The sequence below is a fragment of the Marmota marmota genome, unplaced genomic scaffold (assembly GCF_001458135.2).
Source record: "Marmota marmota marmota unplaced genomic scaffold, marMar, whole genome shotgun sequence".
Classification (NCBI taxonomy): Eukaryota; Metazoa; Chordata; class Mammalia; order Rodentia; family Sciuridae; genus Marmota; species Marmota marmota.
The window spans coordinates 18,358,221-18,372,373 of NW_026000016.1; the positions used below are offsets into that span (position 1 = coordinate 18,358,221).

The 14,153-nt window shown below is 33.8% G+C and overlaps 1 protein-coding gene across 8 annotated transcripts in view; it reads right to left on the reverse strand.

Annotated features, from left to right (window-relative positions):
- Akt3 (AKT serine/threonine kinase 3) overlaps positions 1-12,287 on the reverse strand; it is a 289,636-nt gene extending 277,349 nt beyond the window's left edge. For 5 of the 8 annotated variants that reach the window (XM_048809250.1, XM_048809251.1, XM_048809246.1 and 2 more), the window contains exon 1: positions 10,540-10,697. In XM_048809250.1, the coding sequence (XP_048665207.1) occupies positions 10,540-10,585 (46 nt within the window). In that variant the 5' untranslated portion in view covers positions 10,586-10,697. Of the gene's footprint in view, positions 1-10,539; positions 10,698-11,311; positions 11,332-12,275 lie in introns of those variants that run through there. The other 3 variants (XM_048809245.1, XM_048809244.1, XM_048809254.1) reach the window with 3 other exon arrangements.
- Between the last annotated feature and the right edge of the window lie 1,866 nt (positions 12,288-14,153).

The window sequence follows — 14,153 nt, forward strand, 5'->3', positions numbered from 1 at the left end:
GTTTAATCTCCAGAACAGGGGGGAAAAAAGAAAATTATTAAAATGTGTAAAACAGTTAAAAGCAATATAGTAAAATTAATCTGTAGCTTTAAGTTTATATTTTTTGAAAAGTTATAATGAATCACTTATTTCTACCTTAAGAAGCCATAAATATACAAATTGAAATAACAAAGAGCAAAAGCAATGACATAGGGGGAAAAAGGATAAAGAAAGTTAACAAAGCAGGGCTGGGGTTGTGGCTTAGTGGTAGCCCACTTGCCGGGCATGTGTGAAGCACTGGGTTAGATTCTCAGCACCACATATAAATAAATAAAATAAAATAAAACAACTAAAAGAAAATATTCAAAAAAAAAGAAAGTTAACAAAGCAAAAAGTTAGCACTTTGAAAAGATTAATAAAATGGATAAGCTCCTACTAAGATGATAAAAGAATATAATTTGCCAATATCAGACTTCATTAAGCTGATATATTATTATAGAGCCTGTAAAACTTTAAAAGACTAAGGGAATATTAAGAAAATATTTTTTTAAAAACTCTTTATGTTCAATAAAGATAAACAACTTGGAAGAAATGACAATCCTTGAAAAATATAGATTTACCAAACAAACAAAATGAAACAATTTGTGAATAATCCCATGCCTATTAAAGAAAACAAATTCATTATTAAAACTCTTCCCACAAAGAAAGCGCTACTGGAGATGGATTCACCAATAAATTCTATCAAACATTTAAGGAAGAAATACAATCTATCTTATGTAAATTCCTTCAAAAATAAAAAAGGCAAGAATATTTCCCAAGCTATTTGTAAACTACAGATCAATACTCATAAATGGATGGAGGTGATGAAAAACATAATTCTTAGCAAGATATCAGTAAATCCAAACTAGCAATATGTTTTTGAAAATACATGACAGGGACTAGGAATGTTGCTCAGTGGTAGACTGCTCGCCCTAACTTGTGCAAAGACCTTGGGTTCAATCCCTAGCACCACAAAAAACAAAATTTAACAAACAAGCAAAAAGTATATGACAGCCAAGGTGGCACATGCCTAAAATCCTAGCTACTCAGGATACTGAAGCAAGAGGATCATGTTCCAGGCCAGCCTCAGCAATTTAGCTAGAATCTGTGTCAAAATAAAAAGTTAAGCATTTGCCTAGCATGTACAAAGCCCTGGGCTCAACCTTGCACAAAAAAAAAAAAACACCACAATCAGATGGGATTTATTCCAGCAAACATAGGCAGGAGATCTTCTGGAAAAAAACTAAATGGCCATTAATGATAAAACAAACAAACAAAACCCCACCCAAAACATCAACTCTCAGCAAACCAGGAATAGAAGAGACTTTCTCAACCTAATAAATGGCAGCAAGGGAAAAGTAGCAACATAACAGCTAATTTTACGGTACCAAGGGGGTAAGATAAATGTTTTCCCAATACAAAAAAAGGCAAATAAATCACTCTCACCACTTTCACTGAATATTACACACACAGATCCTATCCCAGGGAAATACAATTAAAAAAGAAATTAAAGGTATAAAGATTAGAAAGGAAGAAACATTAACTGTGGATATTCACAGATGACTTGACCATCTATGTAAAAAATTGTGAAAGTAACTAACATTAAGGGCTGGGGGTATAGCTCAGTGGTAAACTGTTGGCCTAACATGCACAAAGCCCTGGGTACCAACCCCAGCACGGCGGGAAAAAAAAATGTAACTAACATTAATAAGTGAGTTAAATGAAGCTGCAAGTTATGTAGTCAATACAAAAGACTCAAGTGACTGGGAAGAGCTAAGTGTGTGTAACAGCAACTTTACAATTCTATAACTAACTCTCAACTACATATAAAAGCTTTTCACTTGACGGTTCTCTCCATTTGGTTCTCCAGGTTAAAATTTTCAAAATGAATATATGGAAACTTTAAGAAAAGTAAATTTCATTACTTAAAGTAAATACATTACTTAAATCGCAGAACTTCAATGCCATTAGAAAATAAATTTAATTTTCCTATGTTTATCCTTCTTTTATAACCTCAACAGTCAAAGTGAGCTTCTCTAATTTACTATGTGGTTTATACAGTCACTAGCACAGCTCTTTACACTTAATGGAAAAAGCTTGCTGATGAGTAGTAAACAGGAAACCACACTGTCATTTTCTTTTGCCTTAATCACTTTATAATTTGTTTCTAGTCACTTTGAGAATAAATACGAACAAAAAGAACACAAGTATGTACACAGAAAAGGAGAAGGAAAGGCCCTCAGACTAAGATAAGCACCCCCAAAATGTGTTTGTTTCCCGCAACAACTTAATTAAATTTTACTAGACCACAACAATTACACACTACAATAATTCGGCTCACAATCTATATGTTGCCAACATATATTTTGCACAACAGAATTAAGTTGTCTTGTGAGACAATTTATAAACATAAAAAATTTCTAGCTTAGAACTGCCAGGTACTAACACTCTGCTTCATCTAAATAAGCCATTTCATAGAATATAAGGCAAATAGCATTCAAAGGACAAACTTTATGGATATCCCTGAACTGGAAACCATAAGTAATAAAATAAACCAAGAAAAAAGTTGTTTAAAAGCTCAAACTGGTTACATACAAAAAACACAATAGTTCAATTTGTTTGATATTATTACAACAAAAAGTGTTAAGTGATTAACACATACATGCAGCATTTTCAACAATCAACATGTTTTTCCCATAGTTCCAGCAACGAGGGAGTCTGAGACAAGATCACTTAAGCCTACAACTAGCCCGGGCAACACAGCTGTTCCAATCTCAAAAAACAAATCTGGTTTTTGTTTTGGGATTTAAATAAATAAATAAATAAATAAGCCACCTTTTAGGTTTTTAGAGCTGCAGTTTTAAAAAAGTCACATCTTTAAATGATTAACAAATAATACATGAGATTTTAATTTGTTATCAAGGAATTGACTTTCAACATTTATAACAGACTACGTAACACTATGGTTTGGATGTGATTTGAATGTCTCCCAAGCGCATACTGTGACTGGAGATTAGGCAAGGTAGTAGAAATTTTGGAATTGGGTCCTCAGGGGCAAGCCCTTGGCAGGTAGTGCCCATAGAACCTCTTTAGTTCTTGCAAGAGGATTATTACAGAGGGAACAAGCCCATCACCTCCCATCCTTCCTCTGATCCTGGTTTCAGATGTAATGGCCTACACTGCCCACCATTACCATCTGCCATCCACCATGAGACCTTCAACAAAATGAGCTCATGCAGATGCTATGCCACTGAACCTCCAAAATATGTGAGCTAAATAAATAAACACTTTTCTTTGTAAAATATTTCAGGTACTTCATTATAGTATTAAAACACTGTATTTCTTTGGTTTTAAAGAAAGAGTATTATTAAGCAAATAAAATTTTAGAGATTATAATAAGCCTGTGATTAATATTACTGCAATCTGCTTAATTTTATGATTTAGACCGTTAGAGTTTAAAAGGTTAACTTTCCTATTTTATTAATGAACTTTCTTCCTAACAAATACTACCACTGGCCATAATACAACTAAGCAACAACAGATCTATTGAGTTATAGACTTAATTTTTGAACAAGATAATTTAATAAGAAGGTTACATATATGCAGATGCCACCTATGATGATGGGCAGCGAAGTTGTAAAATAAGAATCTCCTAGGTCAACCAAGGAGAAAAATACAGACAATACTTTTTTTTTTTTTGGTACCAGGGATTGAACTCAGGGGCAGTTAACCACTGAGCTAAAACCCCAGCCCTTTTTATTTTTTTATTTCCAGACAGCCTCACTAAGTTGCTGAGGCTAGCTTTGAACTTGCAATCTTCCTGCCCCTGGGATTACAGGTGTGTGCCACCACACCCAGTGCAATAATACTTTATTCCATGTCTGCTACATGAATTTTTTATTGTTATTTCTAATACCAACAATACTCTGTTTGTAATACTATCTCAATAAATACAATTTTTTCAACTGCTACAGAAAAAAATAGTTTAATTATTAACATATTACTAATAACCAAGATTAGGTAAGCATTTACCCATATAATATCAATAATTAAAACTTTTATTTTCCTTTTCCAAGAAGGCATTTACTGAAAAGCAAATTATTCACTTAAAATACAAATAAAATCAGACTATATCTAGACAGGAGCTAATTGAAAATAATTGATCCAAAAACCCTTTCCACCTGCTCCTCACAACATTAAGATCCAGGAAATACAAAGAGCTCAAAAAACTTAACACAAAAAAAAAAAAAACCCAATTAATAAATGGGCAAAAGAACTAAACAGGTACTTCTGAAAAGAAGTACAGTCAACAAATGTATGAAAAAATGTTCAACATCTCTAGCAATTGGAGAAATGCAAATTAAAACTACACTCCAGTCAGAATGGCAATTATCAAAAATTCAAGCAACAATAAATATTGGTGAGGATGTGGGGAAAGGGTATACTCATACATAGTTAGTTAGTGGGACTGCAAATTAGTACAACCACTCTGGAAAACAGTGTGGAAAAACCTAAGAAAACTAGGAATAGAATCACCATATGACTCAGCTATCCCACTCCTCAGTATACATCCAAAGGATTTAAAATCAGCATACTACAGTGACGTAGGCACATCAACATTTATAGCTGCACAATTCACAATAACTAAGCTATGGAATCAACCTAAGTGTCCCTCAATACATGAATTGATAAAGAAAATGTGGTATATATACACAATGGAGTATTACTCAGCTATAAAAGAATAACTTAATGGCATTTGTGGGTGAATGGATGGCACTGGAGACTATCATATAAGTCACTCCCCCACAAAAAAAATCAAAGGTCAAATGTTTTCTGATATGCAGAAGCTAATCCAAAATGGGAAGGGGGGTATAATAAAAAAAAGGAATAGAAGTTTGTAAGATCAGAGAAGTAAATAAGAGGGAATAAACGGAAGGGAGGAGGGATGGGATAAGGAAAAATCTGTGGAATGAATCTGACCTACATATATGAATATATCACAGTGAATTTCACCATCATGTATATCCACAAGACACTAATTTAAAAATATATATGTGTGTGTGTGTGTGTGTGTAAACAGTAGAAAAATCAATAGAAGCCAGGTGCAGTGGTGCAAACCTGTAATGCCAGCAGCTTGGGAGGCTGAGACAGTAGATCACAAGTTCAAGGCCAGCCTCAGCAACCTAGAAAGGCCCTAGGCAACCTAATGAGACCCTGTCTTAAAAATAAAAAAAGAAAAAGGATTGGGGTGTAACTCAATGATTAAGTACCATGGGTTAAACCAAAAAAAAAAGAAAGAAAGAAAAAGAAAAATCAATTAAATAGAGAGAAGGGAATTAGAAGGGGAAATACTAGGGACTGAATCAGAACAAATGATATTCCATGCTTTTATAATTATGTCATAGTATATCCTATTGTCATATATAACTAATTAGAACCAATAAAAATATATATTTACCAAAAAATGGGTTTCAGAAAAAGTACTAATATTCAAAGAAAGGACTACAATTATAACTTTTCCCCCCCCTTTGGGTTCTGGAAATTAAACCCAAGGCTTCAAGCATACTAAGCATATGCTCTATCAATGAGCTATACACTAAGTCACAAATTTTTTTATAGCTTTTCCACATCAATCTCCTTTATTAATAAAATAAATAATTTTAAAACACTTCTGTAAACAAATTATCTTGTAGTGCTTACAACCACACCTTGAGGCAGATATATCTATTTTCAAAAACGTTCACAAAAATGCAGGTGATAATAATCTGCCTAGGGAACATAGACAGTAAATATTATTAAGCTATTTTAGGAAGAAATTTTTCAAACCAAAAATAGAACCAAACAACAAGAGGCTATACCATGAAATTTATTTAACTAAAACACAAAATAATACTGAAAAATATCTAAAGGAATAAATTAAGAATAGTAGACAGAGAAAAAATGTTAAATTTCATTTCCCCTACCAGTCCACCTAATGTTTTCAAGAGTATTGAAATTACCATCACAAATCATAATTTAGCCAATAAAGAAGAAAACTATAAAAATAGAGGACACTACCAGTAAACCCTCTCCTTCTCTCACAATTATACAGGCAAACAGCTATCATCAGACACCTGAAGAAAACTAGCATCTCCAAAAAAACACCACAACAAACAAATTGAAACTCACTCAAAGTGGAGAAAAATCTCCAAAATTTTGGAGCTGGGCTTGATGGCCCACACCTATAATCCCAGGGTCTCAGGAGCCTGAGGCAGGAGAATCATGAGTTCAAAATCAGCCTCAGCAACTTAGTGAAGCTCTAAGCAATTCAGTGAAATTCTGTCTCTAAATAAAATATGAAAAAAGGACTGGGGATGTGGCTCAGTGGTTAAGCACCCCTGGGTTCAATCCCTAGTATGTACTAACAAACGAATGAATGAATGAATGAATGAATGAATGAATGAATGAATAAATAAATAAATAAATAAATAAATACCTAATGAGTATCCTAAGATTAAAGATGATAGCTATTAAGTACAGGTGGCTATTAAGTACAGGTGACTATTAAGTACAAGCAGTTCCCAAATATATAAATAGCTGAAATCAATAATTTAATAGGGATAGAAGAATCAAGAAAATTGTCCAGAACAAAAGTTCTTCTTTCTTAAAAAAAAAAAAAAAAAAAGTTTAAATGGTAAATCAAAATTTCAAAACAATAGACTGATTCAAAGCCCAGAAAAGAGTAAATAAATACAGAAACTATACAAAGGAAGAAATTAAAAAAAAAAAAAAAAAGGCTGGGGTTGGGGCTCAGCAGTAGTGCACTTGCCTGGCATGTGTGAGGCATTGGGTTCAATTCTCAACACCACATATAAATACATAAATAAAACAAAGGTCTATCAACAACTAAAAAAAGTATTTAAAAAAGAAAAAGAGATATAAGAGATTTCCTAGAACAAAGAAATTTCATGTTCAAAGGTTCCGCCAAATTTTTTACAGGATGAATAAATAAAAGACATCTTACTTTAAATTTCACAATTCCAATGATGAAAAGGCACAAAAATTCTTGAGAAAACAAAAACAGGTTACCTACATAGAAATAATTCATTTGAGCATCAAACTTCTTTATCAGTAAAACTGGCCACTAAAAGGCAATGAAATACATCCTTCAAAATTCTGAAGGAAAACATATTTAAACTTGAATTTCACACCCACTCAAGTTCCATATCGGGTATGAAAGCAAAAAGGATGTTTTCAAACATTATGCTAACAAGCACTCACATACAGTCCTCCTGAAAAATTAATTCAGGAGGTACTCTAGAAAACTAAATAAACAACCCCCCCACACACAAAAAAAACAAACAAACACATGAGGTTCAAAAAAGCCAAGAACTTAATTGAGAAATAAATTAAATAATGTGACAGCTGAGCATGATCTCCAGAAAAGTCAATTCATATTAGAACTTCAATAAATAGTATGATTAAAAAGCTAATTAACTGAATGATTAGGATGAAGTCATGCTCTCTTCTACAAAAAGGGGGGAAATATGGCAATTAGAAAGTCAAGGAAAAACAGTCATGGTTCAAACTAGAAGCCAAACTAAATTAAGACTGGCACAATTTTGAGTACCAATAGAATATAAGAAATTCCTTCTTTCCCTAAGAATCCCATCATACAACATTTTTAGCAATATGTCTTACTTACATAATTGTAACATTGTTTACTCCTTTGCACAGTTGACAAATATATACAGTAAATCTTGACAAAATATGTGTCATAGTTGACATAAATTAAGAAGGAAATATGAGGAATTCAAGGGAAAGATGGCAAGGGTTCCTAATTTTTCACAACTTGTAAAGTGCAAGTTTATAGATAACATTCGAATATTTTCTAAAGTGGTCCAACAGCTTGACATTTAACCATAAAGTCAACCAAAATTTAAAAGGGCGGGGACAGGTGTAATAGGTATTGAAAGTTCTTCATTTTTCAGAATGAAAACACACAAGATTAGGTAACAAGAGTAAGCCACAAATAAAGTTGAATGTATAATGTACCAATTAGGATAATGATCAGGAGAAGAATTTTAAAATCTAAAATTACTACCTCTGAGAAGAAAAACTCAAGAGGTAAAAGGATCTTCCCTTTTCAATCTATACCATTCTGTACTATTCAAATTCTCACATTCATACAACTATTCTCAAACACACACACACACACACAATTCCCCTTCTCTGACCAATGCAGAAAAAAACACTAAAAGAGTTCTTTTTTTTTCTATATTCCAAGCACTAGATACTAACCTTCTACATGCTATTTCAGACAAGATAAAATTAATTAGACTAAAGAACCACCCTAAAAACCCTGAAAAACATAAGGACATAGTAACAGATCTACATTTATGTTAGGATTGTCAAATATAGCATATTCTGGGACTGGAGTTGTAGCTCAGCAGTAGAGTGCTTGCCTTGTACACATGAGGCACTTCGTTCAATTTTCAGCACCACATATAAATAAGCAAATAAAATAAAGGATCATCAAGAACTAAAAATATATATATATTAAAAAATATATATAGCATATTCATTATCTCATTTAGTCCTCACAACATAAATTTTAGAGATAAGTAAAATTTTAAAAGGTTTATGTTATTTGCCATCCCCCAAAAACCAAGGACTTTTTAGTCCTATGAAAATTAATACACAAGTTTAAAATTTTTTTAAAACCTTCATAAGGCACTAAAACCTGGAAATCTGAAAATGCTTTCCAAATTTATGAAAATAACATTATAGAAAAACTTAATAACAAATGGTCAGCCACTCTGGAAGACAGTTTGGCAGTTTTTATAAAGTTAAACACATACTTCTTATAAATACACACTTACCATATGATTCAGCAATCTCATTTCTAGTTTATTGCCCAAGACAAATAAGAATAACATACGAAGTCATGCACTCATGTATTCATAAGCAGCTTTATTCATAATAACCAAAAACAAAAAAAGTCCAAATGTCATTAACTGTTAAACATGTTACAGATAAAGAGTGATATTTCCAAACCTTGGAATACTACTCAACAATAAGAAAGAACAAACCAATGATATTCACAATATGGGTGAATCTTAAAAGTATTGTGTCGTGTATACATATATGATGTGATGATGAGAAAAAGAAAAAAGAAGTGTGTCATATTAGATTGGATAGAGAGACAGGATGGGAGAGGAGGGGAGGAGTAGGGAGGATAGGAAGGGCAACAGAATAGAACAGACAATATAATTGAAGTATGTACATTCTATGTATGTATTATATATCAAAATGCATTCTACTGTCGTGTATGACTAAAAAATAAATAAATAAAAACTTTTTTTAAAAAGTATTGTGTCATGTGAAAGAAAACACGAAAGACTATGGATCCCATGATTCCATTTAAATGAAATTCTAGAAAAGTAAAATCATCATAAGAAAGCAGATTAATGGTTGCTAGGGTTGAGGGAATCAATGAGGACTATGACTACAAAGGGACGTGAAGGAACTTTTTGGGGTGATGGATATGTTCTGTATCTTCAATGTCTGTTACACTACATTTGCTGAACTTACCAAAGTGTAACTTAAAATTGTTTTATTTTATTGTAAGAAAATTACAACTCAATAAGGCTGATTTAAAAGTTCAATAATATACAATCACATTTAACTACTGACAACAGCTTTTCAGCATAGGTATCAGCTATAAATCTTCAAAGAATATGAAAATCAGTATTTAAGAAGTACCTTTAACCAGAAAACAGGAACTAAAAAGTCCTAAAAATGGCAGCGTCTTCATCCTACTCAACTTAGCCATGTGAGTAAACAGTAGTTGCCTAGCAACTAGTCTAAACTCTAGATTTCTAATAAATATATTGACTACATAAGCAGGTAATCTCACAGATAACAAACTAAGCTTTACATTAAAGAGTTCTTTCTTTAATAATAATAATAATGAACATTTTACTTTGAGCAGTAAATACAAAAAATAGATAATGAAAAATAAAAATATAAAATTAAAAATACAAAAAAACACAACTTCTCATTTGGCCTTTTACCTCAAGACTTTACATACCTAATTTATGGAACTGTTGATTCCATGAGTTTGTTGGTGACCCCTCCCCCCTTAATTATTTTAAGCCCTTCCTGTGCCACCATCCAAATTTAACTGAATACTTTTATTTATATATTTATATATCATTAAATACATATAAGACCTCGCCTACATATTAAATGACTCTAAAGCTATCTGTGGACACCACAGAAAAATATAGCACTAATATGCATGCACATAATGTACCAGAAAGTCAAATCTCATTTCATAACTAAACCATAAATTATCAAAGTCAAGAATTATAAAGAAATCTCTAATAAACAAAATCCTTACATATATGTTATATATCATTTCTCTCTTACTAGACAGCATGTTTAAAAATTTCAGGAAAAAAAGATCAACTTCTAAGACACCACTCACTGTTTAGCACGCTTACCAACCATATCATTTCGATTTTGTTGAGCACTTACCCCTCTTCTGAACCCAACCTTCTTTCACAATGGTAACATCGCTCATGATGGCTCCCCTCTGAGCCCCAAACTTGGAGAAATGGTACTTCGTGGTATCAGCTTTAGGGTTTGGATTCTCTGCTGCTGCTGCCCTTCCCACTCTCTAGTGATGACTCAGCCTGGAAGGAAGTATTGAAGAAAGAATTTCTTTTTTTTTTCCATTCTTGCAACTCACATAGCAATAACAAACAACTAATTCTTTGTAAATGTCTTCAACTTGCCTGACCTCACATAAAAGTCTAGCTCTTCAAACTGCAGAGCTTATTTATTAAATATTTCTATAATGAATGCACTTCTCTGGTCTTATGACAGATTTCAAATGATAGCAAAACTTTTAAATCTAAGAGATAACAATAAAATATGTCTTAAGAAAACCACTGTCACACCTGTACAAAACATAATACAGAAAATTTGTGACATGTGTCTGAAGTGAAGAAAAGATAAAATGAAACTTAAGTGGCTTAAATCTGTTAATTCCAGAAAGTTAAGGCAAACCATTATGAATATTTTTAATTTTGCTGTACTTTAAGAAAATATGATGTCCTAAGAAACTAATGTTTATGTATTCTTACTCAGCCTTATTCCAGGAAATATTTTAGGTAGATTTACAGTAAGCACATAATGAGAAATCATTTATTTTTTTAAAGGACATGAAGAAAGTGAAACAAAGAGGATATGAAAGTAGAAAAAAATGAGTATTCAAGATGTACTAAGCACTGTTATTGGTGCTTACATTTATCATTCTCAGATAATCTTCACAACCCTCTTATTGGTACTATTAACTATATTTCATAGATGGGGAAACTTGAGGCTGGCAGAGATTAAACAGCTTGACTGGAGTTCCACAGATCTAATAAGTGATGGGAGTCCAGATATGAACACAAGCTGACTGACTTCAGAGTCTGCGTTTTTAATTGAAAACTACATAGCCTTAAGATAAAAGAAAATCAGAGTAAAAGTCTTTGTTTATGAAAGATGAGCCACAAATTTCAGGAAACACAACAGGTTTAAATATTTATAATAAAAATGGAAAAAGTTGCCCAAAAAGAATTCAATGCCTCCTAGGACAAAAACCAGAAATTCATTCCATGGGCCTTCTTAAGATATCATAAAGTGCAATAATTAAAAGTCCTTAAAAACATCCTTATACATAGTGGTGAGTTTATAGGACTATTTCTTATTATCCCTCTCAACCTAAAAAGGAGTTAAAGGACAAAACTGCATTACAGCATTTCCACATTTCCAAAGAAGTGGTTCCAGCACACTGATGTTATAGTAGTCCAGGAACAAAAGTATAAATTTTAGATAACCAGAAAAATGGATGTACAGACTATATAACCATACTATCTGTCAACTTGTTTTGTTGTTGTTGTTGTTGTTGTTGTTGATTGACCTTTATTTTGTTTATTTGTATGTGGTGCTGAGAATCGAACCCAGTGCCCCACACATGGTAGGCAAGAGCTCTACCACGAAGCTACAATCCCAGCCCACTCAACTTGGGTTTTGATTAATAAAACATAGCAGTTAAGTTTAAGATCAGACTCCCTAAATAGTATTGAACTAGATTACAGGTTTTTCTCCAATGCAAATTAAGTGCAGACAGAGCCTAATCATTTAGCAATCAAGAGTCAAGACTACACATCCTCTGAACTGCCTGACTAGCCTGACAAAGGCTCTGCAGCTTAAAAGAAAACAACCTCTTGTGCCATGGTACTGAAGGCAATACCCATAGATTGGACCAGGACTACTCAAAATCATCATAGGTATCTGCTCTTGTAGAGTCAAAAAGGGTATTAAAATCTAGGCTTGTTTTCCCAAAATATGTTTAACAGAATACTAAATTAGAGAAATTCTGGAAAATAAAAAAGAAGTTGGTCAAATAAGTTTAGGAAAATTCTACAAACCACATCCTTCTCAAAACATCACTAGCAATGTATTAAATGTTCTAATATGTATAACTTCTTTATTCCAGCAAAGCCTAAACTAATACCACCATACAAAATTTTCACCTAATTCAAGATCAGACCCATTTCACCACTAAAAATGGCACCTCCCACCCCCAAAAAAGCCTGCAGGAAAGAATCTAATCATCATTTTAATTTGACTGCTTTAACACCCTAAAGAACCCAGCTACATAACACAGAGCTAGGTAACTGAAAGGGTTAACTCATTATACTACATAAATAATAAGCTAACATTGGGAAACACTCAGGCAAAATGATGTCTTCAAAAGATCTGTGTGGTAGCTCTTCTCTTTGACAGTACTTGTAGCAAGGGGTCCCACATCTAGTAAAGCCATCTTTTTGTGTGTTTATGTGGTGCTGGGTTTGAACCCAGGGCCTTGTGCATGCGAGGCAAACACTCTACCGAGTTATATCCCCAGGTCCGTAGTAAAGCCATTCTTTGTGACTATAAAATTACATAATCTGAGTTCAAGAGAATTTTACATCTTATTATTCTTGACAGTGAAAGTGGACAAAAGCTCAGGGAAATAATTAGTAATAACAAAAAATAAATATCTAATAAACATATACTTCCTATTAAAATAATCTGCATTATGATATCCTTATGAAGAACACCAAGAAGTATTTTCAAAATTGAAAATAAGTGGACATTTATTAGCGAAATCTTAAAGCTGGAAGGATCTGTATTTTAGAGTTGAAGAAAAAGAAGTCAGACATATAACATGACTTGCCCAAGCTCACACAGCCACTATATGGGAGAACCAAGAGTAGACAACCAGGCATATATGTATGCTTTTTCCACTGGCACTGCCTCTTCAGTACAAAACAATAAAATGAAATACCCAGATCAATCTAAATCCAGAAATTTTGTTTTTCAATGAAGTAGTTTCTAAAAACTAATTTTTTAGATAAGTTTTTTTTTTTTTTAATCAGTGTTTGTACAAAATTTAAGCTGCTAAAAACGTACATTAAATACACAATCTTCCGGTCAATAATTGTAATATTCAGCTTTTAAAACTGCTTCTGGTTATTTATTGGCTAAAATAATACCTTCTTCAAAGAACTTAAAAGATGTCATAGGTCAAAAATAAGCAACAAACTATGGTCTTATCCCAAGTCATCTTTCATGTTACTAAAAACACTAGTCTATAAGATGAACTGGGGCAGCAAGGTAGACAGAACTGTGACCATCCACAGAGCAGGCCCAGCGGCCTGCTGAGGGGCAGAGCCGCCCCCCACACCCCACGCCTGCCAGGTAGGCGGAACGGTGACCACCGGCAGAAAAGGCCCAGTGGCCCACGGCTGAACAGAGCTTCCAATCACTCCTGCAAGGTAGGCGGGCCTGCGACCCACCGGCAGAAGAGGAGCAGCGGCCTGCTGAGAGGCAGAGCCGCCCCCTCCCCCTGCGCTGGCAAGGTAGAGGGAACTGTGAGCACCCACAGAGCAGGCCCAGCGGCCTGCTGAGGGGCACAGCCGCCCCCCAACCCCCGCGCCTGCCAGGTAGGCGGAACGGTGACCACCGGCAGAAAAGGCCCAGTGGCCCGTGGCGGGACAGAGCTTCCAATCACTCCTGCAAGGTAGGCGGGCCTGCGACCCACCGGCAGAAGAGGA